Source organism: Falco biarmicus, chromosome 8 (genome assembly GCF_023638135.1).
Source record: "Falco biarmicus isolate bFalBia1 chromosome 8, bFalBia1.pri, whole genome shotgun sequence".
NCBI lineage: Eukaryota > Metazoa > Chordata > Aves > Falconiformes > Falconidae > Falco > Falco biarmicus.
The window spans coordinates 26,399,882-26,424,801 of record NC_079295.1 but is presented as its reverse complement, the minus strand read 5'-3'; the positions used below and the strand labels follow the sequence as shown (position 1 = coordinate 26,424,801).

The 24,920-nt window shown below is 61.1% G+C and overlaps 3 protein-coding genes across 8 annotated transcripts; 1 reads left to right on the top strand and 2 right to left on the bottom strand.

Moving 5' to 3' along the window:
* The first annotated feature begins 73 nt into the window (after nucleotides 1-73).
* ZFAND2B (zinc finger AN1-type containing 2B) lies at nucleotides 74-6,098 on the top strand. Of its 2 annotated transcripts, none has more exons than XM_056348324.1 (9): nucleotides 74-228; nucleotides 951-1,045; nucleotides 1,484-1,615; nucleotides 2,260-2,411; nucleotides 2,901-3,008; nucleotides 3,180-3,249; nucleotides 3,802-3,878; nucleotides 4,482-4,563; nucleotides 4,824-6,098. In XM_056348324.1, exons 1-9 carry the CDS (start codon nucleotides 174-176, stop codon nucleotides 4,860-4,862), a joined length of 810 nt encoding a protein of 269 aa, XP_056204299.1. In that variant the 5' UTR covers nucleotides 74-173; the 3' UTR covers nucleotides 4,863-6,098. The 2 variants fall into 2 exon arrangements, with proteins under 2 accessions (XP_056204299.1, XP_056204300.1); XM_056348325.1 differs by having other exon boundaries at nucleotides 79-228; nucleotides 4,485-4,563.
* Nucleotides 6,099-6,441: 343 nt separating this feature from the next.
* ABCB6 (ATP binding cassette subfamily B member 6 (Langereis blood group)) lies at nucleotides 6,442-13,688 on the bottom strand. Of its 4 annotated transcripts, none has more exons than XM_056348314.1 (20): nucleotides 13,543-13,685; nucleotides 12,164-12,695; nucleotides 11,488-11,625; nucleotides 10,828-11,017; nucleotides 10,527-10,619; nucleotides 10,089-10,281; nucleotides 9,881-10,002; nucleotides 9,687-9,796; nucleotides 9,535-9,600; nucleotides 9,285-9,410; nucleotides 9,119-9,195; nucleotides 8,950-9,013; nucleotides 8,768-8,853; nucleotides 8,605-8,662; nucleotides 8,323-8,427; nucleotides 7,724-7,898; nucleotides 7,318-7,430; nucleotides 7,114-7,208; nucleotides 6,850-6,918; nucleotides 6,442-6,749 (listed from the first exon to the last, which is right to left on the bottom strand). In XM_056348314.1, exons 2-20 carry the CDS (start codon nucleotides 12,677-12,679, stop codon nucleotides 6,623-6,625), a joined length of 2,523 nt encoding a protein of 840 aa, XP_056204289.1. In that variant the 5' UTR covers nucleotides 12,680-12,695; nucleotides 13,543-13,685; the 3' UTR covers nucleotides 6,442-6,622. The 4 variants fall into 4 exon arrangements, 3 of the variants coding, with proteins under 3 accessions (XP_056204289.1, XP_056204290.1, XP_056204291.1); XM_056348315.1 differs by lacking the exon at nucleotides 13,543-13,685 and adding an exon at nucleotides 13,346-13,421; XR_008823394.1 differs by lacking the exon at nucleotides 6,442-6,749 and having other exon boundaries at nucleotides 6,876-6,918; nucleotides 7,318-7,500; nucleotides 13,543-13,688.
* A 316-nt stretch (nucleotides 13,689-14,004) lies between these two features.
* Nucleotides 14,005-24,548, bottom strand: ATG9A (autophagy related 9A). Of its 2 annotated transcripts, XM_056347974.1 has the most exons (14): nucleotides 24,369-24,548; nucleotides 24,003-24,045; nucleotides 22,601-22,666; nucleotides 22,141-22,302; nucleotides 21,896-22,037; nucleotides 20,201-20,949; nucleotides 19,671-19,824; nucleotides 19,284-19,463; nucleotides 18,152-18,397; nucleotides 17,642-17,862; nucleotides 17,116-17,233; nucleotides 16,700-16,922; nucleotides 16,414-16,556; nucleotides 14,005-16,306 (listed from the first exon to the last, which is right to left on the bottom strand). In XM_056347974.1, the coding sequence occupies exons 1-14, from the start codon at nucleotides 24,469-24,471 to the stop codon at nucleotides 16,301-16,303; spliced, it is 2,556 nt and encodes an 851-aa protein (XP_056203949.1). In that variant the 5' UTR covers nucleotides 24,472-24,548; the 3' UTR covers nucleotides 14,005-16,300. The 2 variants fall into 2 exon arrangements, with proteins under 2 accessions (XP_056203949.1, XP_056203948.1); XM_056347973.1 differs by lacking the exons at nucleotides 24,003-24,045; nucleotides 24,369-24,548 and having other exon boundaries at nucleotides 22,601-23,975.
* Between the last annotated feature and the right edge of the window lie 372 nt (nucleotides 24,549-24,920).

Below are 24,920 nucleotides of genomic sequence, written 5' to 3'. Positions count from 1 at the left end.
CGGGCCGTGCCCTCAGCCTCCCCCCGCGCCCGGGAAGGTGCCTCCGCAGCGGGCGCTGGGACGTGCCCCCCGTGGGTCCCGCGGCCGCCGCGCGGGGCGGGGCCGGTGCTGTCCCCGCCCCGTGTGACGCCGTGCCGGAAGCGGGCGCGGCGGGAGCCGCCGCCGGGGCCGCCATGGAGTTCCCGGACCTGGGCGCGCACTGCTCCCGGCCCGCCTGCCAGCGCCTGGGTGAGGGACGGCGGCCGCGCCGGGGGTGGGGGGGTACCTGGCAGCCGGGCCCTGCTCCCCGCCCGGGCAAGGCGGCGCAGGCCGGGGCCTGGGCGGCGCGGCGCGGGTAGCCCGGCCTCCGCAGGGGAGGGGGGCGGCGGGGCGGTGGCCGGCACCCGCCGGTGTGGCGAGGGGTGAAGGGCGGGTCGTGCCGCCCGGCCTGCCCTTGGCGGAGGGCGCGGGGCGGCCGCGGCCTCTGGGCGCCCCGCCGGGGCGGAGCCGGGTGTCGGCTCTGCCCCGGGCGACAGCGCGGGCGGCGGCTATCGGTCAGGGACGGCAAGGCCGGGACCCGGCAGGGAGCCCGGACCCGCCGGCGGTGGGGGGCTCTGAGGGCCCGTCTGCCCCCCGGGGCTCACGGCAGCGGCTGCCCCGGGTGGGGGAGGGCCTCCCGCCTCGGGCTTGAGGCTGGCAGCCCCCGGGGAGCTCGGTGTGGTGTCGGGATGCTGCTCCTGAACCCGGGGAGGGGGTGCTTTAAGGAGGAGCCCGAGGGGTTCCTGGAGATGTAGCTGCGGACCCGCAGCCCTTTTGTTCCCGTGCTGGGAGCTGGGGGCAGAGGGGAGCGGCCCCGGCTTTGCCGTGGCTCCGGGCTGAGCCGTCGGGAAGGCAGAGGCGGGGGGGGCCGGGCCGCAGGCGGCAAGCGCCGGCCTCAACGGGCTGTGTCTGCGGCGTCTCCCTGCTCCCAGACTTCCTCCCCCTGAAGTGCGATGCCTGCGAGCAGATCTTCTGCACCGACCACATCGCCTACGCCCAGCATGACTGCACCTCTGCCTACAAGAAGGTGAGGGCGGAGGGGAGGTCTAATCCAGCCTCCCACACAGAGCTGCTGAGCTTTCCCGGCCAGGGATCAGAATAATTTGCGACTTCTTTTGTCGCTTGGGCAATCCCCCTTGGGACGTGTGCCAAGTCTGAAGGTGTCCCTGAAATCCAGGATACCTATTGGTGCCGCACACTTCCACCCCACCTTGTGCCACTGGGTGAAACGGTTTGGGCATCTCCCAGCCGTGCTGTCTTCCCATCCCAGAGCCTGTGCCCGTGCCTGTCACACCTGCCAGGTCAGAAGCAGCTCAGCTGTTTGGGGGGTGCTGGGTGGGATCTCCCACAGCAGGTGATGCTGTGCAAGCTGTGGCAGGCAGATCCTGAGAAGGAGCGAGGTGACCGCACAGCACTTGAGGTTGCCCAGCTGCCAGCTCCCAGACCCTTTTTTTTGACTCTACAGGATGTGCAGGTCCCTGTGTGTCCCCTCTGCAACACCCCGGTCCCTGTGAGGCGGGGAGAGATGCCCGATGTCGTGGTGGGTGAGCACATTGACCGTGACTGCAAGTCGGACCCCGCACAGCGCAAGCGCAAGGTGGGAACCTGGTGCTCTCCATGTGGCTGCTGAGCTCTGCTGAGTCCCTGCCAAAGCCTGGGGGTGGGACGAAAACCACACACGAGTCAGCCCTGCTCGTGCCGCCTCTGCGCAGGCTGAGGGCAGGAAGGGTTGCTGAGCTGGAGGTGTGTGCATGTGTAGGGCTTTGTGGTGTGAGTCTGGGGCTGAGGTAGTGATGGAGTGGGGCTGGGCAGCCACCTGGGATATGAAGATGGGAAACAGCATGCTGCCGTTAGGAAGATGCAATCAGCTGCCCTGTCTTGCCAGGGGAGGAAATTGCTGCAGGAAGCTGGCCCTGCAGGATTCTAGCCCAGCAACAGCTGGAGGGCTCTGGGCTGCCCCCACTGCCCTGGCAGGGCAGGCAGGAGTCCCTAGGTGAGGTGGTCTCTCTCCTGCTGTGTATTCTGTGGTCGTGGAGACCCTTCGCTATAGAGACTGAAGCACTAGTGAATTACTAATAAACTGTCTGAAGAAAACTAGTATTCAGAGACAAACTCCAGAGCCCCACAGAAGAGGCACTGGTGAGGAAAGCCGGTCACTGCCCAGGGCCTGGCATGGAGGCAAGGGACAGCCCTGGCCTTGCAGGGCATGCTTCTTTTCACCACTGCCGTGTCATCTTTCAGATCTTCACCAACAAGTGTTTGAAGCCTGGCTGCAAGCAGAAGGAGATGATGAAGGTGATCTGCAACCAGTGCCACAAGAACTACTGCCTCAAGCACCGGCACCCCCTGGACCACGACTGCAGTGGAGCAGGGCATCCCCTCTCCAAAGCAGGGTGAGGGCCTGGGGACAGGCTGGCAGGGATGGGGCTGTGCTTGCCAGATGAGTGACGGAAGAATCCTGGCTCCTCCTGACCTGTTGCCTGGGACTGCTGTGTTCTCACACTCCCTGCCCTGTGCGCTGGGGTGTCGTCCAGCAGCATTAAAGTTTTTAGAGTCAGCACAGCTGTATAGACAGTCTGTCCCTCCTGTAGCAAAAGCTGCTGGCACTACCTGCTAGCTGTTTTGCTCTTGCTTCTCTGCCCAGCCCCGTATTCTGTAGCCGGTGGTTTCTGCCTATCCTGGCACAGTGTTCTGAGGAAAGAAACAGCACTTGAAACTCCTGGGTGTAGCTGAGTACCCACAACATGGGTACTCTTAGGAGGAAGAGGAGCAGGGAGCCAGGGAGGTGTCTTGCTCATACAGCTTCATCTCTCTGGTATTCAGTGCCCAGGGATGGCTCGTGATAGTAAAACAGTTGTTCACAGGTGTCCTGTCTGTCCTAGGCATGCTGCAGTGGCCAGAGCCCAGGCATCCTCCTCCAAAACAGTCACCACGATGAGCAGTGGAGCAGCCCGGCCAACAGACAGCCCCTCTTCTCCTGCCCTTGCCAGGTAAGGTGATTGACCCGACTCTTAATTCTGAGGTGGGCACAACCAGGCTCATCTTGGCTCCCTGTGGGATGCAGGACCAACACCTCTCTGCTTCTCATGCATCAGCAGGGATGTGTACTCCTACCAGGGCTCCCTGCCTTGACAATAATCCAGCTTCTCTCCTGTTTGCAGAGGAGGCAGAGCAGCTGCACCACAGACTCGAAGCATTTCTCCTCCAGCTGTCATGCTGCAGAATGGACTGGTGAGTAGCCTGGCCTGGGCATTTAGGGTGGGTTTTGCATGGTTCCTGTGCCCTGAGGAGCTACTGCAGCAACTGCTTTTTAACCCATGCTTTGCTGGTGGCTGTGGTGCTCCCCAGCTGGTCCTTCCCTGGCAAACAGGGATCCCAGGTGCTTGGAGAGGCATCAGCGTTTGTGCTGATACCTGCGAATGGCACCTCTCAGCTGCGTTTGATGGTCAGCTTTCCCCAAAGGGACAAAACACATTGGCTGTTGACCCTGGGCATTGTCTTGTCTGATCTGCAAACCAAGGGTGGAGGAGGAGGAGACTGCATGCCGCTTCCTGCTGGTATTCTTAGCATGCTCCCTGCGCGGCAGGCAGAGCTGCATTACCTTGGGCAGGGGGAGAGCACTGCCAGTCTGTGCTGAGCCCTAGGCCTTCGCTTTGGCTGTGTCTGGCCTTGGAGAGGGGACATGCACCTACCTCTGGCCAGACAATACGGTACCTGCCGCATGTCCTCAGGGCTGCCTGTTGCCACCCTCAGCCAAGCTGGTGACAAGATGTTTTGTTTCAGAGTGAGGAAGAGGCACTGCAGCGAGCTCTGGAGATGTCCCTGGCAGAGTCAGCATGCAGCTCAGTGCAGCCACCCAGGTATGGCCTGGGGACACGTGGTGTCACGCCCCAAGCCTGTGTATGAGATCTTCCCTGGGGAAGCATCATGTGGCTCTGGGATGACCTTCCTCTCAACATGTGGCTTGGGATGATGCCTCTGTGTGGCTGATGGGGGAGAAAAGGAAGAGTCCAGAGCCATCACAGAGCTCTATTCAGCAAGTAGGCCCTCCGGGGTGCTGGGAGGGGAGAGTGACTGACAGCACAGAGCAGGGCAAACCATTGTTTGACCACTTGTCAGCTGATGAGCGTGGTTAGAGCCTGACAGAGGTGGAGTAGGGGTGTTCACAGAGGACACCAGGGAGCCTACACCCTTGGGCACATTGCCTGGTGCTGCTAAAAGCACTGTCTTACAGACGAGTTAATATGGTTCTTCTTGGCCCAGGGTGCTGGCTGCCAGCCCCCAGCTGGATCTTTTGGTCCTTCCCCAGCCCCTGGTCTGTTCAGGGTGATCCTCAGCTGCTCCCTGCCCTTAGCTGTCCTGGGGGGTTGTGGTGACAGGAGATCCTGCCACCCCAAAGGGCTCTGAGTGCTGGGCCACTGAGCTCGGGGGACCCGAGGCACACAATGCACTGCTGTCCCCAGCAGCACACAGGAGGAGGAGGATCTGGCACTGGCCCAAGCGCTGTCAGCGAGCGAAGCAGAGTACCAGCAGTCACAGCGGCAGGTGAGTGAGGCTCCACACTGTGGTGGGGTCGATCCTGTCCTGGCTGTGCCATAGAGAGCCTCCTTGAGTTCTGCTGCTTCTGGCCTCTGTCTAGGGTCACTTCTCTCACCAGGAGAAAAGCAGCCTGGCCTGGGGCAGCGGCAGCATCACTGCTGAACACGCAGCCCTGGGCACTCAGGCACTGGATGTGCCCCCTTACGGGACAGAGGCAGGGGAGGGCATCCCATCTTCCCTTGCTCACTGTGTGCTTCCCATTCCAGGCACACGGTTCAAAGCCATCAAACTGCAGCATGTCATAGGCAGGCGAGGCAGGGTGTGCCAGCGGACATGGGATTCCACTCGTGACCGAAGGAGCAGCTCTGGCCTCCCATGTGGATGCCATGGGGTTCTTGCCTGGACACTGACAACAAGAGTCTCTCACCAGGGACAGTTCATCTCCCTGGAGGCTGTAAGCAAGCCACCAAACACATGCTGACACCTCACCCTAGTACCTGTATAAAATCGGTGCAGCAAATTGCTGATGCTCCTGAAGAGGTGAAGACTGTTGGACGAGGCCAAGCACACAGTGACCAAAGCAAGCAGCAGCCCACGGCGTGCACTTAGCGACAGCTGCCATGGTCACGTCCCAGCACTGCTGGGACTGTGGGGTGAGGGCAGAGCCAGCCTGGACGGAAATGCGGCGTAGGGACATCTCTGCATGCTCATATGTGCAGCCGGGCTGTGGCTGCCTGCTGCAGTAGTGGGAGGCTGGATTTTCATGCTCTGGGGGGGGGCCATGCCAGCCCCTCAGCAATGAGCAGCTGGGGCTGGGATGGTCTCACACGGACATGGCACGTCTGAATGTGTGGCTTCCTGGCAATGTGAAGGCAGCCCCTTCCCCACTCCCCATGCCCTCAGTGCCTCCCCCGCTGTTTGCATGCTTAAGAGCACGTTGGGCCTTAGGCTGGTGCCCAGGACCATTCTGAAAGCTGAGTGGAAACATCGTTTTCCTTTCTGGTTTAATTTAACAAGGGCCATTAACTGAGAAGTAACCTTAGCAGTGACTCAATTATAACTGTGTCACTTGCACAGGGGGACTGCAGCTGCCTGTTCTCTGCTGGCCTAAACTCCCAGGGCCCCGTTTTAGTGCTGCTGGGTCAGGAATGCCTCCCTCCTTCCAGCCATACAGTAGGGGAACCCCTCCTGGGTAGCAGCAGCACAGAACCCCTTCGGGCAAACACAGCCCTGAGCCTGCAGCCAGCCCTTCCTTGCTGGTGGTCGGAGGCAGGAGCTGTTGCCTGGGTGGGGGTAGACTTGTCCTGCTGGCTTCTGGTAAGGGGGGGCTGCAGCCACGCGGAGCAGTGCTGCTTTCCCATCTGCTGTCTTGTGCTTCCCTGCGGGGCTGTGCTGTCCTGCTCTGAGCAGCACAGGGCTGACGGGGTTACCTGCTGGCAGTGCCTCCCTGGGGCTGGAGTTGGGTTCAGGCTGGGCTGAGGGAATGCCAAGACTTGTCAAAGTGCTGCTTGGGAGAAAATAAAAGCATAGCACAAGATGCAGAGGTGCTTTGGGGGAGCAGTCGCTTGGTGTCCAGCCCAGAGCAGTGAATCTCTGCAACTGGGGCACAAGGATGGGGGGCACGTGGGGGTGAAGCAGGTGCCAGCTGTGCTGCTTCTTCCTTTGCTGTTGGAGTGCAGCCTCCTGCCACGCTCAGCCCTTTGTGCAGGGATGGGGCAGGCACCGACAACCTTGCCTCTCCAAGCCCAAGGAGCTCAGCTCTGTGGCAGAGCTGCTGGTTGACCGAAGGGCACAGGCAGTAACTCTGCCTGCCCCTGCCCTGCGCAGCCCCCCGGGGGGAGCCCTGCAGATGTATACCCTGCACACAGCACACAGGCACAGAGCTGGGAAGGACCTGGTTTAAGAAATTACACAACAGCAAAAGAGTACAAATGTAGCGGAGTGTCCAACCCAGCCCCTACAGCTCCCGAGGCGTGTGGGGCCCCAGCTTGCAGCCAGCAAAGGGTTCCCTGACGGTGTGGGGGCCTGGCCCCCGGTGAGTGTCACAGCAGAGCCCTGGCTATGCTCATGGCCCCTTCTTGCTGCCTGAGGGCTTCTCGATGCAGTGCTCCTTGCTGTCGCCCTCATCCCCCACCTGTTGCTGCAGCCACATGCCAGCATACACACCGCCCTTCTGCAGCAGCTCTTCATGCCTGTGGGGAGAGCGGAGGGGTGCAGGGTCCCACGCTGGCCCCAGAGCCAGGGAAGGGTTCCCCATGGGCAGACAGCACCGAGCCCGAGCCCTGTGCTCACCTCCCTCGCTCTGCGATGCGTCCATCCTTGAGCACCAGGATCTGGTCTGCACCCACCACAGTGGAGAGCCTGCAAAGAAAGGCCGGGAGGTAATTCTGGCTTAGAGGGGAAAGGGTCCGAGGGGGTTTGCACAGTGCAAGGAGCTATAATCACAGGGGCTGTCGTCTCCTGAGCGGGAGGACAGGCCTGTGTGCCCGTCTGGGGGGGTTGGCCAGCTCAGAGAGCTCAGCACTTCCTGGATCAGCCCTCTCCCCTTGTCCCTACCTATGTGCAACAACGATGGTGGTGCGGTGAGAGCAGACCTTGGCCAGGGAGGCCTGGATGTTCCTCTCAGTCTCTGTGTCAAGTGCAGACGTGGCCTGCAGGAGAGGCAGAGCGTGGGGAAGGGATGCAGGCAGTGCAGGCAGCCACTGGGGCAGGGGCTGCTGCAGAATGGGGCAAGGATGGGCTGGGAGCTGGTGCCATTACCTCATCCAGCAGGATGATGCGGGGACCCTTCAGGATGGTGCGTGCGATGGCAACGCGCTGTTTCTCCCCGCCACTCAGCTTCAGGCCCCGCTCCCCCACCTGGGTGTTGTATCCTGCAGGCACAAGGGCAGGAAAGTGCTTGTGCTGGTGACCTCCAAGACAGGAACGGGGACCAGGGCCCTGCTGCATGGGGAGGTCCTACTGAGACCACACAGCTGCCTGGTGCAGCCTCAGCCCATCCCTGCCCACGGGCTGATTTAGCCCTGGAAAGATGGTGGGAAGCGGCAAAGCAAGGCACAGGGTCACACAGGTGTCCCCACAAGGGGTGTACTCAGGAACGACTGTGACGGCAGCTACAAGTCTGGGACAGTAGGGGAGGGCAAAGAGGGGACCGCGGGGTTCTCACCATCAGGGAAGGAAAGGATGCGGTCATGGATGTCAGCAGCCTGGGCTGCTTCCTGCACCTCCTGGTCAGTGGCCAGGATCCGTCCGTAGCGGATGTTGTTGGCGATGCTGTCATTGAAGAGCACCGTGTCCTGGGGCACCACCCCGATGTGGGCACGCAGCGATGCCTGCTTCACCTGGGGAGACAGAAAAGGGGGGGCTCAGCCAGACACACAGCCCCTGCAAAGAAAGACCCCCCCCAAAACCTAATCCCACCCCTCAGCCATGAGCCCCCCACCCCACTCCTTGCAGGGTGTTTGCTCCAGCATCCCCCCTGGACCACAGGCTCAGCTGCATCTCCACCCTGCAGTGGGGGGACCCTGCCAGTGCCCTGGCCCTTCCTGGGGAGCCCCAGCCAGTCTCCAGCGTTTCAGCCCAGGGGTCCTGCAGTCACGCCATTCACCCCCCTCCTGGCACAGACATCAGCCTCCAAAGGGGTGTGGGGGCTGCGTGCTCACCCTTGCCCTGAGGAGATGCCAGTGCCCGCACTGAGCAGCGTTGTGAGGCCCATAGGAGCTGGTGTGTCTCCCCTCCTGCTCCCTGGAGGCCTCCCATCCTCACCTGGGAGATGTCCTGCCCATCGATGCGGATGCAGCCACCCCACACATCATAGAAGCGGAAGAGTAGGCGGATGACAGTGCTCTTCCCTGAGCCCGAAGGTCCCACCTGCATGCCAAGGTAAAGGGACTTGGAGACACCAGAGACTCCCAGCTGCTGGAGGCCAGGAGCTGGGCAGGGAAGGGCTGGCCCCATCAGGGGGTCTGTCCTTCTCACCCCCATACTTCCCAGCCCCCCTTCCCCCACTCTCTAGCAGTGAACCCACACCCAAGGTCCTGCTCTCACCAGGGCCAGGGTCTGCCCAGGCATCACAGTGAAGGAGACGTCCTGCAGGATTTCCTTCCTGGGAGAGGGAGATGGAGAGGGGCTCAGGGCTACCTCCGCTGCCCCACGTCCCTGTGCCAGGCCTCAGCCTGACTTGTCCCACCCTGCTCCAGCCACCCCCTACCCATCCACGTAGCTGAAGTGCACATTCTCAAACTCGATCCGCCCAGCCTCCAAGTGCAGGTCACCGGCATTCACCGCATCCTTCACCTGCCGGCGGAGAGATGCAGGCTCAGAGCCAGCCTGTCCCCAGGGCAGGACCACAGGGCCGTGCCATGGAGCGGGGTCCGGAAAGGTGGCACCCACCTCCTGCTCCTCGTGGAAGAGCTCGAACATGTTCTCCATGTCCACAAAGGAGTTCTGGATCATCCTGGAAGGGGGCAAAGACCAGAGGGAAAGGTCTGGGGGGCCACATCCCAGCCCAGGTGCCCATGGGAAGGGGGACCCCAGGCACCCCCACAGCTCCCAGCTTTACCTGTAGTAAGTCCCAAACCAGTTCAGTGGTGTGTAGAGCTGGATGATGTAGGTGCCGAAGAGGACAAAGTCCCCCACCTGGAAGGGACAGGGGAGAGGTGCCCATCACCGCCAGCTGCAGGGCCCCACCTCGGGCAGGGGGCTGCCCAGGCTGGCACCGGTCTTACATGCAGCTTGTTTTCAGTGACGAAGTAAGCGCAGAGCAGGGACCCCGCCAGCAACCCCAGGCCGATGACCAGGTTCTGGGTCTGATTGAGGAGGCCCAGCGAGGCACTGACCTTCCACTCTGAGACCTGGAAGAGGCACGGTTCTCTGGGATGCTGCCACCTCCAAACCAGACCCACAGTGAGCTCCATCCTCCCCACGGGTGCCCATGAGGCTCAGCTCCTTCCCCCCCCAACTCCCCGGGTGCTGTACCTGGTACTTAAGGATGGCATCATTAAAGCGGTTCACCTCGTAGCTCTCTGCATTGTAGTACTTCACCTGCAGGACACAGAGCCAGGGTCAGCACCTGGATCAGCCCCCCCAGTGCCAGGCACTGCTCAGGGACCCCCCACTGGCTACGCTACCGTCTCAAAATTGAGGAGTGAGTCCACAGCCCGGGACTTGGCCTCGTTGTCCCGTGTGTTCATGTCCCGCCGGTACTTGGTCCTCCACTCGGTGATGAAGATGGTCAGAGCTGTGGTCAGGAGGGGGCTGTGTCAGCAGGTGCCTGCTGCCCCACAGCCCGGCACAGCACCCCTGTACCCCAGCCTCCACTCACTCAGGTAGAGGCTCATACACACAAAGATGATGAGGCCAAACCAGGCGCTGAAGACTGAGGTGAAATAAACAATGCCGATAATGATGTCCGCAATGGTGGGGACAATGCTGAAGACGATGTAGCTGGGGGGTGGAAAGGGGGATGGCACATCAGCCTGGCCCGGTGCAGCTGCCTGGCCACCCTCCACCTGCCCTGGGTGTGCTCTGACCTGAGCAGGCTGTTGATGCTGCTGGTGCCCCGGTCCACGCTGCGCAGGACCTCACCGGTGCGGCGCCCCAGGTGCCAGCGCAGGGACAGCCCATGCAGATGGGCAAAGAGCTGCACCTGCACCTGCCGGTTGGTGAACTGCTGCACCCACACCCACAGGAAGGTGCGCAGGTTGCTCACAAAGCCAGTGGAGCCTGCAGGGCACGACGGGATGGTCAGCGGGGACTGGCACCACCGAGGCATGCAGCTAGCTCAGAAAGCCCAGCTGGGAAAGAAAGGCCCCCCAGCTGTTCCCAGCCTGGGACCAGCCCTGGTTGCTGCTCCCAAGAGAGAGCAGCAGCGATGGGGGCATAAGGGCATCTCCAGCAACCCCAGTCCCAGCACGATGTGCCCCATGCTGTCTCTCCCTGGCACCCCATCCCTCCCGGCAGGTCCTTACCAGCACCTCCACCCTGCAGGAACTTCAGCCCCACGTAGATGCAGACAGTCCAGGCCAGGGTGTGCCAGGGGGTACCCTCCGTCAGCTCATTCACTGGGGACAGCGTAGCAAGGTCAGGGCAGAGGGGCAGGGAGCATCGCCAGGTGCCCCATGGGAACCAGCCCCAGCACGCAGTGCTGGTCCCTGGGCCCCTGGACCCTGCTCCTGCCAGGTCCCTGCAGCCCCCCAGGTCACTCGTGACAGCCCCCAGCACTTGGTGAGGCTGTGAGCAGCCCCACACTCTGAGCTCCAGGCACCTCACCAATGTTCTTGTAGTAGATGGGGACAAAGACGTTGATGGCCCGCTCCAGCCCCATGAGTGCCATGCAGAACAGCACCAGCCCCTGCAGCAGGTGGTTGCCCCTCGGCCACATGTATGGCACCAGTAGCCGCAGCTTCCTCCGGAAATCCTTCCAGGTAGAGGTGGTCCTGCTGGCATCGGGCAGGAGCGGCTGGGGGAGAGCAGAGAGAGTGGTCATTGGCCTGGCACCCCAGCCCAGCTGGCAATGGCCCTGGGGAACTCCCCACCAAGAAAATCAGCCCCATCCTTCCAGGGTCCCCACTCCATCTTTCCGGCAGGGCCCCATCCTGCTGACAGCAGGGAGCTTGGGCAGCCCTAAACTTTGCTCCTTCCTGGTCTCCTGATGATGCCAATCCCAGGGCAGCTGTATTTCTATTTTGTCCCCAACTCCTCCCTGGCAGTGTCTCAAGCATTGGAACAGGCCACCCATGGAGGCAGTAGAATCACCATCCCCAGAGAAGTTAAAAAAACGCATAGATGTGGTGATACTTAGGGACATGGTTTAGTGATGGACTTGGCAGTCCTGGGTTAACGGTTGGACTTGATGATCTCAAAGGTCTTCTCCAACCTAAATGATTCTATGATTATATGTCCCCAAACTGCTCCAGCCCTGGGACTTACCTGGCTGTTCTCCACGTCCCGCTCCTCCTCGTTGACCAGCAACATGTAGGGCTTGCGCGGCAGCCCCGGGGCCTTCATGCCCAGGATGAAGAGCATGAATGTGCAGATGTAACGCAGCAGCCAGAAGCTGAACTGCACCTGGATGGAGAGCAGGGGGTCAGGTGCCACAGCAGGCCCTTGGCACAGCCCAGCCTGGCACAGGATGGGTATGGGCTGAGGGAGGCAAGGAGCGGGGCATGGGGATGGGGTGCAGTGCACCCAGGGGAGAGGGGACACCCCATGCCACCCAGCAGGATGCTCTGGCTGAGCACAGAACCTCAGGCAGCACCCAGACTCCTTCATTCCCCCCTGTCACACCTGGCTTTGTTCCCTCTGGCTTGGGGGACCCCTACCCTAGGGGGAGGTGGGGGCTAAAGTGCTGTGGGGAGCAGGCAGACCCCCCACACCTCTGCACGCCTGGGACCAGGCCAGGCAGAAGCGGGAGCTGAGCCAGATGGGGGTGTGGAGGGATGTGCAATTGCTGGGCTAGGGAGCATGCACACCCCAGGTATGGCAGGGCACAGCAGGCACACCACACCCCAGCACTGCGATGCTGCAGCCCCCTGTTCCCCCCCCCCCCCCCCCCCCCCCGCAAAGGGCTTCATCCCCCTTCCCTGTCCACAGTCCCCCAGCCCACCTTCTGGTTGGTGTCCTCCAGCGCCCACCACCACAGCGGGCTCCTCCAGCACACCAGGGTCAGGTTCTCAGCAGCGAAGGCCAGTGCCCAGAAGAGGAGGAGGACGGTGCCGTGGCCCCGAGTCCGATCGTGTGCCAGCACCCGCGTGTGTTCCAGCTGCAGGAGGGCGATGGCACAGCCCCAGCTGAGGGCCCAGAGGCAGGCATGCAGCAACATGTACCCGTAGAGCCGTCCTGGTCCCCCTGCTTGCCACAGCAGCCCACCAAAGGGCTGCAGGGCCAGGAGCAGGGACAGCAGGACCTGGCTGCAGTAGAGACGGGAGCGGGGGATGTACTTGGGCTCCATGGCACGGCCGAAGCGGACGTAACAGGCATACTGCAGGGCACCCAGCAGCAGGCAGACACTCAGCAGCACGGCCGGCACCAGTGTGAAGAAGAAGCAGGGCTGGAAGCCCTGCTGGACCCAGACCTGGGCAATGGAGCTGTTGCCTTCACAGTAGCCCCCCAGCACGGCCATCCTGGCAGGTCACCGGCTGCAGAGAGAAGATGGGCTGCAACAAGGTCTCAGGATGGGCTGTTGGGTATGGCTGCAAGGAGGGACACACAGCGGGCGGGGTGGCATGCTCAAGCTGAGGGGGGCACTAATGGGGACAGGGACACGCAAGGACACCCTGCATGCAGTGCACCCACTGTGCGTGCAAGCATGGGGATGGACACTAGCATCATGCCAGGACCCACTTGGGGGCCCTGGCGATGTCCTGGGAGGGCGGGTAACGATGCCCTGGGCCCCCCAGAGCCACCTGGGCCCTTGGGGGTGTGCTCAGCCATGGGGGGCAGCGGGGTGCTAGGACCAGGCTTGAGCGGGGGATGGAGCAGTGGGGGGAACGCAGCGGCAGCGCGGGGCGGGGGTAACGCCAGGGGACGCACGGGGAAGAGGAGGGCAGCGCGGGGGAAACGCAAGGGCAAGGGCAAAGGCAGAGACACAGGGGGGCCACGCACGGGGAGACACACGTGCGGGGCGAGGGACACGCGGGGGCGCGGCGGGGCCGTGCCAGGACAATGTCCGGGCGGTGCCGGCGCCGCTCGGCCCCGGTACGGGCGGCCTCGGCCCGCTGCCCGCGCAGCCGCCCTGCCGGCCCCGCCGCCCCGCCCGCCGCGCCGCCCGCGCCCCGAGCCCGCTCACCTGCACCGGGCCCGCCGCCCTCGGCCCGCTCCGGGCCCCCCGCGCCACCGCCCGCCGGGCCCCGGCGCCGCTCCGCTCCGCCCCCTCCCCGCCCCCGCCCCGGTACCGCCGGGCTCCCCGCCCTCCCCCGCCCGCATTCCGGTTCTGCGTCCCCCGGTGCGTCCCCGCCCCGGCGCCCAGCCCCGGGCTGCACGGACCTGCGCGGCCCCCCACTTCCGCGGCCCCCTGCCCCGCAGCCGCCACCCCGCAGCGCCGGGGACGGGGAGGTGTCGGTGGTGCGGGACGGACGAACGAACGAACGCACGCACGCCTGGCCCGGGGGCCCGGAGGTCCCGAAGCCGAGACGAGGCGCCCTGCTCCCGCTTATCGCCGCCGCCAGCCCGATCCTGCGGTGCCGAGATAGCCCCCGGGCCCTGCCCGCCGCAGAGGTCAGGCAGGACGGGCGCTGCCCTCCCGGGGACAAATATAGCTCGTGCCTCCCCCCGCGGCCCCGGCCGGCCGGGAACGGGCTCCCGGCAGCGCCCAGCTGGGCAGGAGCAGCGGGCGGGCACCCGGCAGCCTCCTGCCGCCACCGCAGCCACCAGCTCCTCCGGCTACCTCGGTTCCCCGCGCCACGGCCGGCTCCGGGCAGGGCGAAGGGACACTCGGACACGGGCAGGGATGATACACCCCATCTTTATTAGATGGCTATACAGCTGTACAGTGAGGGCACGGGGGGCGCGACACTGCGCTCCCCAGGGACCCCTGTGCCCACATGCCCCGGGAGATGAGGAAGAGTGGCTCGCCATGCACATGGGACACCGACGACACAAGCACAACATGCGGCAAGGACTCCGGGCAGCTCCTGCCCAGCCTCTCCCTCCTGCCAGCCCAGGGAAAGGCCCAGACTTCTCGCAGTGCCCCAGGCCGCTGCCAGCCTTCGGCTGTTCCGTTTTCGGAGCAGCAGCAACTCCGCCGGGAAGCCCAGGCGCAGCGTCCCATCCCACCGCCCTGGCGAGGCTCACCTCTGTGCAGGGCGGCAGCCTGGATGGCAGGGGAAGCCACCGGAGAGCTTGGGTTCCCAGGAGATTTTCCAGTTTCCTTTCACCACGCCATAGCAGCCCCAAGCTGGAGCTGCCGTGGGGGCTGTTGCAGCCACTCCTCCACGGGAGGACCCCAGCAGCACCCAGGTCCACGGCCCCCCTGCCTGGCTCAGTCCTGACCCCAGCAGTGAGGAGCTGATCCCCATGCTGAGCTCTGCTTTAGCACACTGCGGTTTCTTATAGACCCCAGAACAGTCACAGCTCTGGTCCCTTCTCCGTTGCAGCAGGGAGCCTGGCCACCCCCAAAGAGCCTGCCCCTGTGTGAGCACCTAAGCCCTGCTCATGCCCTGGCTGCCCGGGTGCATGTACCCTGGGAGCAGGTGTCTCAAAGGGCAGCGGGCAATAATCCTGGCAGGGAAAGAGAGGCAGCCCTGGACTCCAGCGACGACAGAGAAGGGGTGGCGGTGCTCCCCAAGGGCACGGCAAAAGCAAGCTAGAGGCAAGGGCAGGGAGGGAGGGGAAAGCAAAGCCCAGCACGGGGTTAGCTGGGGCGCAGATCCTCGCAAGCTGCCGCTGGAAGAGAGCGAAACCAGAACAATGGTGGAAAGGTCTTGTCTGAGGCCATGCTGCCCAGCTGCGATCCTGATCCCCCCCTCACCACCCCAAGGCCACGCTTGGGTTTGCCTCTCCCTTCTGGGTTCAGGGTACCCTCCCTGCCCCGCTAGCACAAGCTGGCAGCAAGCAAAAGGGTCCTTCCAGGAGAGAAGGAGGAGCTGGAAGCCTCCAATGGAGATGTGAGACACTGAAGCCTTTGCTTGGGGAAGAGGAAAGGCTCAATACCACAGAAATGGCTGCATCAGCAGGACAGACCCAATGCACCACAGCCTGGGCATGGGGGAAAGGCCTTTATCATGCCTGCAGGAAGGGAACCAATACACAGGGCACAAGACCTTCAGGGTGGGCTCCAAGGGGGCTGCGAGCACTCCTGGGAGACACCAGGCTACCACGCTCTGGGGTCTCTTTGGCACTGCAGGAGGGCCTACTAGCAGCCCACATCCCATGGGCGCCATGCAGGGGGGAGAATGCCGCTGCCCTAGCCCAGAGGCACATCCTGGAGGCTGCCAGCTGGGAGGGATGTCAGGGACCCAGGACTTTCACCCCACTGACCCTTTCTTGTGCACAGGGGCCGGGCCAGATGTCATGAGAGTCAGGGAAGAGCTGCAAGCATCCCCGGATCCCAGCCAGAGCTGTCCCCACCAGCTCTAGATCCCACCCTTACTCACAATAGCAGCACCGGGGCCCATCCCTCTGCAGGGTGCTGGGGCAGAGGGGTGGATGACTGCCCCACTGCTGTCCGGCTCCGGGCTGAGGGGCACAACACTGGTCCTCCCCAGGAGGGCGAACACGGTCCCGAGTACCTCCTCAGGGCTACAGGCAGGGCAGGTGTGGTGCTACAAGCTGAGCTAGAGCCCCCTCAACAGCTCCTGCCTTCGTTTTGGAGGCAGGTTGCAGCCCTGGGCGGACATCTGGAGCTGGCGCCATCTCACATCCCTTCCGACAGCAGCTGCTGCCGCCACCTCCAAGCCAGTCCACAGCTTCCCACCGCTAGTCCTGTCACGTCAGCTTTCACAGACTCTGCAGTGATCCTCTGACATGGACAACACAGACGTGAACACAGACACATGTAGGTACTCACACACGCATTCACCCCACAAAAGTCAGAGTGGCGTTGACTTGACACACGGCTGGACACAATGTGCCACCACAAATCTGCCAGTTTGGCTGTTTTGTCTCTTCGGCAATTGATGGCAACAAAATGGAGCCCAGGACTATCCTGTCCACTCAGGATGGGAGAAGAATCAGGCTGACGCCACATCCTGCTGCCGAGGAGGCTCCCAGCCTGCAGCTCCCATGAGATCCCCAGTCTACAAGGCTATACCTGCAAGACAGAGAGGGAACGTGGCAGCTACCAGGACCAGCTGCCAGCACCCCAGTCTGACATCCAGAGTACACCTTGCCCCTTTTAGCCACAGCCTTCGCCCTTACCTTGTGGATCTGTGGTGGAAGCTCGTCCTCTGAGCTCTCCTCTGGCACAGGCTCTGGGTGTCTGGCCGACTGCCCATCCTCAGCCCAGCCTCCCAGAGGGAGGCGGGAGAAGTGTGATGGAGCTCTGTGTACTGTGCCCGGGTCTGCAAGACAGGTGAGAAGGAAGATGACTTACCTTGGGGACTGTCAGTGTCCAGAAGCTGGCAGGCTGCTTGGGCCAGTCCATAAAGGGCATCGGTTATCGGACTCTGACCTGGAGCTCAGACCTCTGCCCTGGTTCCGGTACCTGTGATCCCACCGTATCGCCGCTGGAAGCCAGTCTGCAGCGTGGCCGTCTCCTCGGCAGGCTGCCGTGGTGAGGAGAAGGGGTAGCTGGCAGAGCGAGGGATGGGGACAGGGGCACCTCGTTGAGCATCCAGCTCCTCGTGGGCACTCTCCCCGCTCTCATCACTCTCTCGCCGGTGCCAAGTGTGCCGCTCAGGCTCCAGCTGGGCGTGCTGCTTGTGCAACTGCAGGCCAAAACATGAGTGAGTCAGCTGTGTGGGAGAGCCCAGACACGCAAACACACCCTCTCCCCAGCATGGCACAGACACTGGTCTCAGCTCTCACTCACACTGGTGTCCAGTCACTCCAGACAGGGCACCCCGGTCCTGCCTGCCTCGCTCTACACCCCTCTGGCTGGCCCAGCTCCAGATTGCTCACCTCATGCATGTAGAGTGCGTGGAGACTCATCTCGGTGGAAGCGTACTCCGACAGGATCATGCTCTGCAGCTGACCCTCCCAGGCGCTGCTCCCGGAGCTCACGGTCCTCGCATCAGCACTGCCATGGGACATACAAGCGGTGTTTGCTGCCCAGCTGCCTCCCACACTGCCCAGCCCCTCTCTGCTCTAATGTCAGGCCTGCACAGATCTGCTTGCGGCCTGGGTAGGAACAGGCCCTCTGTAGCATCTCTCCAGATGCAGAGTGTCCAGCCCTGCCACGACACTGCCTCTTCCCTACCAGGGGTTTCTCACCACTGTGGTACCTACAGAAGAACACCAGAACCCCACACTGTCATTTGGGACCAGCCTGAGCACCTGGGCCCAACTCTGCTGGTGAATATGCCCCTTGCTGTCCCAGGCTGCAGAGACAAATGCCACTGTGCACCTAGGACAACAGGATGGCAGTTGGGCAAGGTTGAAGGAATCTGCAAGGTGTTCAGCTGCCCCTTTCCAGCCTGCAGCTTACCCGGAGGCTGTCATGGCACTGGCACTGCGAGGCTGGGCTCCCTCTCCATCCCTTCCCGCTGTCTGGAAGCCGCTGGGAGGCTGCTGGGCAGACTGCAGTGGTGAGAAGGAACGCAGGGCAGAGGCCACCTCGGAGAGATGGCGGGAGGCCTGTCCATCCCGGCCCATGTGAAAGCCCAGTACCGAGGAGCCCACTATCACATTGGCAATCAGGCTGTGAGGCTGCAGAGTTGAAAGGGAGAGAATCACTGTCCTGTGCAGACCCGGAGGCCTGATTCCCGCCAGCGACGTAGAGCTGAGGCACCTAAGCTCTCTCAGCCCCTCTCCCACCTCACAGAGCCCCAGGGCAGCCTGCTGTCTTCTCTAGAAACCCAGAAGCATCCCAACTAGTGCTGATCTATCACATTTGCATCCCCAGATACAGCCCAGGCAAGGGCAAAATTGCCCAGAGGTCCTGATCAGCAGGTTTTCAGCACCCAAGAACACCCTGCATCCCCCCCAATCTGGGCACCTCCGACTCCGACTGTAGGGACTGGATGGAGCTGAAGAGGGCATTTTCAGGGAGCACAGCTTGCTGAGCCAGTGCCACGCTGCTGTCCCGGTGCACCCGCTCCTTCAGGAAGCCGATGAAGGCCGTGCTCTCGCGGGGTGGCTGCCATTTGGGGTTGGTGATGGCAAAGTGCATGAGGGACAGTTCCGTCTTGCCATCCTCAGCCTGCTGGTAAATGGAGGCCTCCGTCTTTCCTGCTGACATCCACTGTGGAGCATAGACAGGTAATGAGAGACAGGATCTGCTTTACAACCCTGCCAGGCCCAGGAATCTTGCAATCAGTCTGGGCAAAGCACGCAACACCCAGCATAAGCTGGGTCACAGCTCCACGCATAGCAGGTGCTACACCAAAAGCCCCATACTAATCCAGCCCTCACAGCCTGGGGGAGAAGCAGCAAGCACAGCGTCTTCCACCTCCACCCCAGTGCATCACTGCAAGGAAACCGGAGAGATGGGTGCTAGTCACAAAATACAGAGCTGAAAATCTCTTCTTGCACTCTCCAGCTTGCAGCGGGTGCAAGTACAGCCAACAAATGACTGTTCTTAACAGCTTCCTGCCACAGTGAGACCACCCCCTCTCTAGTTCATCACTCTGTCACTAGGGAGTCTTCCCTGACAAGTAACCTAAACTCCTAGGCACAGGAAATAGATGGATACCCTTTCCCTCCACACTAGATTTTACATAATGGAAAATGCTTCCCATCTCCCTGAGGCTGCCCCTCTCCTGTGCACAAGCAGCCCAGCTTCTTTAAGTCGGTTCTCAGTAGTCATGCTTTCCAAACATCCAGATATCCCCATTCCTCTCTCCTGAGGACATGAGACTCTTGGTTGTGAAAACAGTCAATGACATCAAATAAAGAAATGACAAAGCCTGGTTCACAAAACATCAGGTTAATAATCACAACTGGGCCACAAGAGCTTTCTGGAGCTGCTGAACTGTGTCAGGAGCCCCAGACACCCATCAAAGAGGCAGGTGGCTGGGCTGGGCTGTGAGCTGTGCCAGGATTGGGGAGTTATGGCCTCTCATGGTTCTAAAGGACCAGACATGCTGGTGGGAAACCCAGGCTGCATTCCTACCACCCTCAGGACCTACCGCCGGGTGGCCATGCTGGCGCACATCCATCTGGGCAAAGGAGCAGGTGTCGCCCACGCCCACCACCTCCACAGTGAAGTTGCGGAAGAAGTCAACAATGTCCAAGGACTTGGGCCGCAGGCAGACGATGAGGATCAAGGGGGTAATGATGGGACTGAGGAGCTCCTCCAGGATAAAGACCTGAGCACAGAGATGATGGGCTCAGTACAAGCTTGAGGATGTCAAAAAACCTGCAGTCTCAAAGCCAGCCCCCAGCTCCAGCCCTCCATCTTCTGAGACTGCCTTGTTCCTCTGCCAGCCCAACAGCTGCTCAGCTCTCTGGCAGCTTCTCCTTCCTGCAGAGATGGGGGCGAGTCCCCATTCTAGCCCCATGCAAGCCAAGCTCACCGCTTTGTACTGGAAGAGCTGGGCAAACTCGTCCCTGGTTTCATAGCGGTGGGCATTGCCCTGCCAGTGGTCAGGCATGTAGTGGATGTGTGCCAGGATGACTCGCAGCAGCTGCTCTGGGCAGAACACCAGGTGCTGGTCAGGGATGAAAGACCTGTAGCACAGGACGGGGAAACATCACAACATCACACCTCAGTTCCTGGGAGATCTCATCCTGGGAGGGCAGGGTGACAGGCCCATATCACAACTCTGCCTGCAGCCTTCACGCCCAAGACAAACCTTCCTGCCAGCCCAGCCCTGGGGTGTTGCTGTACAGCTCCAGTAACGCCCCTCATATCACACAACCACTGCACCCAAGATCACCACAATTCCCTTCTCCTGCCAGCCCCTGACCCTTCCCAGCTGTGCCTTTCATTCAGGCAGATTCATATCTACTTGCAACTAAAGAGCATGTTTACATGGATGGTTGTCAGCCCCACTGCTCCTCACAGCGCTGCCAGGAGCACAGGGGCAGCAGAGACCCACCTCACCTGCACACCGTGATGCCCACCCCGAGGAGGGTGACTGTGGTCAGGACATGCTCAACCGCCAGCACATCCTCATCATAGATGGTGAGAGCAATCAGCACAGCCAGGATGGAGCCAGCAAAGAAGGCAACATTCTTGGCCACGATGGTGAGCAGCGGGGAGATAAAGCAGTTCATATACTTGGAAGCTGGCTTGTATCCTTTGCTGAGGCGTGAGTGCAGTTCATGGTCCAGCTCGTTGAAGTGACGGAGGTAACAGCGGCCGTAGAGAGACCAGCAGCGGGCACCCAGGCTGCCGGGCTCCCGCTTCAAGATCTCCGTATAGCTGAAGAAGGCGTAGAGGATCTGCCAGATGAGGATGAGGGGGCAGAGGAGGAAGTTAGCAATGCCAATCCAGAGAATGCGAGTGCTGAGCTTCTCAGCCAGCTCCAGGCGGTTCCCGGCCCGCTTGTACTCGGCCTTCAGGCTCCACTCATTCTCAAAGAGGGAGCCAGGCCCCCAAAAGAAGATGAGCTCAAAGTTGTACTTGAGCCCACGCGTGTAGAAGACAGTGTCTCCCAGCAGGGGCAGGCGGAAGCGGATGGGTAGCAGTGATTTGTTCACCATGGCCACCATGTAGTTCTTGAAGCGAAGGATGCGGTGGTAGATGTCCAGCTCTGTCAGCTCCTTCTTGTGGATGCAGATCTGATGCTCCTTCTGGATCTGCACGATGCGAGCCTGCACCTCCTGCCAGGTGTAGTATGGCAGAGTGGACTGGAAGGGGGCAAGCAGCAAGGTTAAGGACAGAATGTGCCCAGGGACAGAGGCTGAGCTGAGCCCACTCACACGCCAGGTCCCAGAACACACCTCAGGGTGCTGATGAAGCACGTGCAACACCAGGAAGACGTGAGGCACCTCCCTGCACTGCTTCAGCCTATGGCAAGCAAACCCCATACCTTGCCCTGGTGCCCTTTATTCCTAGATTAGTGCAGATGGCTGTTTCCCAGCCACTCACACACCAGCTACCTTGGAGGCATAAACATAGCTCCAGGCTCCCATGGGTCTCCCAGAGCTGCCATTTGGAGTCAGCAGGGAGAAAGGAACAGAGGAAGGGACTTAAGCAGTATCCCAGAGGAAACCTATGGAAAAACCGGGGACAAATCAAGCCTCTTGGCTCACTCTACTCTTCTCAAGACGCAGTCTCCCCTCAAAGAATGCAGACACATCTTCTGATGTGCATCAGAGCAAGGACTCTGGACTAGGATATATGTCAAACCCCACCTTTGACACCCCAATCTCCAGTGTGATCTTCACCAACTCCATGCCTCAGCTTCCCCCCAGTAAACAAGAAAGATGACTTTGTCCACAACCCAGGGAGGTTATGAGGATATCCTAGCTTATGCCTTCTCTGTTGAAAGGCATCACAGAAAAGGCCGTCAGCAAAGAACAAACATATTGGGTGGCAGATGGCAGAGACATGTGCCAGCAAGCAGAAAAGCACACTGGGCAGAGAAGGGTTAATACGGAATAAGTTGGCTGCTGGAGCAGAGGCTGAAAGGAGACCTGTGTGGTTATGGAGCAGAGGGAAGAGCGCTCAGTACAGGTCTCCCAGAGAAGCTGGCTCTGGATAGGAATGAAGCCAAGCTGTGTCTAACCACCCAGCAAACGCCTCCCACGTCCCTTAGTGGCCCTGCATGTGACCCTTGGCCAAGCTACTTACCATAGGGATTTTGAGGGCATTGATGTAGAAAGAGTGAATCTCCCAATAGCAGCATATGTTGTAGATAAATTTGACAAGTCGGTGGATCCAGAAAACCCCAGCTATCACCAGGATGCAGATGAGGAAGCTGTTTGCTTGGATTCTGCAAGCAAGAAGAGGAAAGCAGTGGGAGACAGGCCCAGGCAGGCACCCTGATTACCTGAAAAAACAAGAGTGGTGGCTAACATGCCCTCCACTGCCCCTACCTTGCACTACAGACATTTGGAGGCAGGAAGGCATCTGGCAGAGTCACCTTAATGGGCTCACTGGGATGCTGGCTGTGATTTACCGCTTTGTTGGCAAACAGGATATCATAATCAACGCAGCTGATAAGAAAGGTGGTGAATGCCACCACAAAGATGAACTGCCTGTGAAAAAAGGGAGCAGGCGTGAGGGAATCACTCTTCTGCCCCTCAAAACGTGAAGCAGCCAGGGTCACACGTCATGGAGACACATTCCCACAGTCAGCCATGGTGGCAGGAAAGCTCATGGGCACCAGTTCTTCAAAATGGAATGCAGGTTCAGCGCATGGAAAACCCCAATGATGGGGAAACTGGACAACTATAAAGGCAGCCCTCCTGCCCACTGTGCTGCAGGAACTCAGCAAACTCCTGTGACTGTTCCTCAGCAGCTGTCACAGCCACAAAAATGGGAAACTGCACTTACATGAGCTCAAAGATCTCTCCAATGAGCATGCAAGTGAAGCCATTCTTCTGATGCAGGTTATAGACGTGAAAGCTACAGTCAAGGAGAACAGCCTGGAGACTCCTTCTCTCTGATGAAGGATGGAGAGGATTCTGTCCCACTGGCATCCCACAGCTCCCCAGCCAAGCCCCTCTCCACCACCAAAGGAAAACCCTCCTACCCCTAGTCATCAGCAAGCTGGTTCTCTGCTGCAGGAAAACACACTCTGCCCAGGTAAAGCACAGCTGGGATAGGAAGACTTGACTCCATCCAAGCTCCTTTCTTACTTCATTCGACACCCAGAGAAGGGTCTGTCCCAACACAGAGCAGAAACTCAGCCTGCCCTCAGGCTGCACAAGGGTGGGCAGGGCAGGGCAGAATAACACAGAGACAGGCAAAAACGCATTTAGTACCCCTCGCACCTGTGACCGGCACACCCTACTTCCAACCCTTGGTAATGTGGTTAGCATAACTAACACCGTTTTAAATGGCAAGCAGCCATTCTCTGTGACCGAGCAGATCACTTTCATTATCAGGCCCTGAAGCTTCCGTGAACCAAGTAGACAAACCAAACAGATTTCTTCTTTTCCCCTCTACTGGCCTCAAGATTCCTAGGTGCCAGGCTGATTACTCCCTTTTGTGCCAGTACCCGGCCAACCTGATGGCGGTGATGACCCTGTCAGAGAACAGGGAAGTGTCACAGCACCCAGAGCGCTGTCCACAAAATCAAGGAGTTATAAGTCCTAAGTGGGAACTTGGACTGGAACTGCTGCTGGACAGTGAGACCCAGGACCCACCAGTAGCCAGGGATGCCCCCACTGTCATCTGATTCCTCCAAGGATTGAGTGACTTGTATTATTAATATATGCATATATATGATTTTTGGGTCTAGATTATGATTACTACACTGATACAGAAAAGTATGTATTAAGATATAAACTAATCTGCAAAGAGTCCAGGTGATTACAAACCATAAGCTAAGTAGTGCTATAGAGTTCTGTACTATGCTACTAATAGAATTGTACTACACTGATTCTGCTTACAGAGACCTACTCCGATTATAAATCCTATGCTATGCTAATAATTGAATCCTGTTAAGAAAATAAAGCTTTAATTGTAATGAGAACTTGGTACCATCATCACTCTGCCGAGGATCTCTAAAAGAAGCTCTCTGTCCCCTCAGTGTCAGGTGACAGCACCCCACAGGCAGGGGGGGTCTGCCATCCCCCAGCCCCTCTGGAGCTGTGTGTGCCCTACGGGACGCAGGAAGGGACAGACGCTGCCCCAGCTCCGAGTTACCCCAAACCCAGTGTCTCCACCAGCACTGAGAGCCCGGGAGCGGCGGGGCGCGTCCCGCCTGAACCCTGCCCGGCCAAAGGATATGCGAGAGAAGAAGAGGTCCAGGTTCTCGATGTGATGCCACGGAGCTGGAGACAGAAGACGCGCAGGGTGAGGGGCCCGCCGGGACGCCCAGCCTTGTGCCGCGACGGGCACAGCCCCACCTCCTCCCCCGTCCCGGGCCCCCGAAACCCCCGCCGGGCCCCACAGCCCCCGTCCGGGCTCCCCCATCGGTCCCTGGATGCTCCCCCATCCCCAGCCACCGGGGCCAGCCCGGACACCGCCGGTTCCCACCGCCTCGGCCGCCTCACGCTTCCCCACTCCGCCCCCAGCTCCCCTCAGGCGCAGGCCGCCGCCCCCCGCCGCCGGCGGTGGCCAGGCCCCAGCCCTCGGTGCCGGTGCTGCCACTCACACTTGGCGCCCTCGGGGACGTGGACAAGCAGGTCGCCGCCGCCGGGGGGGGACTCGGTGGAGGAGCTCTCCAGACGCTGGTACTGCGTCTCGAAGTGGGCCATGGCGGGGCCCCGCGCCGCCGCCACCGGCCCCGGCCCGGCCCGGCCCGCTCGGCCACCGCCCCGCCCGCCACGCGACTGGCGGCCACGAGGCCCAATGGAAGCCGCGGGGCGGGACGGGGGCTGCCAATGGGAAGGCGGGGGGCGGGAGGCCGCGCGGAGCCTAGCGGCGCTCCGTAGCCAGGCGGCTGTGACGCGCCGCAGCTGAGCGGCGCTTCCGGGCCGGGGCAGCCGCGGCCGCACGTGAGTGGCGGGGCGCGGCCCCTGTCACCGGCGGGGGGCAGCGGGTAATGGGGGGCGGGCGGCTTCGGCGGCGGGGGAGGTCGCGGGGGTAACGGCCTGGGAGACTTAACGGCGGGGGGCGAGGACCCCGGGGACAACGGCGGCGGGAGGGTCCCGGCCGCAGGGTGCGCTCGGGTGGGTGGAGGGAGGGGGGTGGGCCCGTGGGGCGG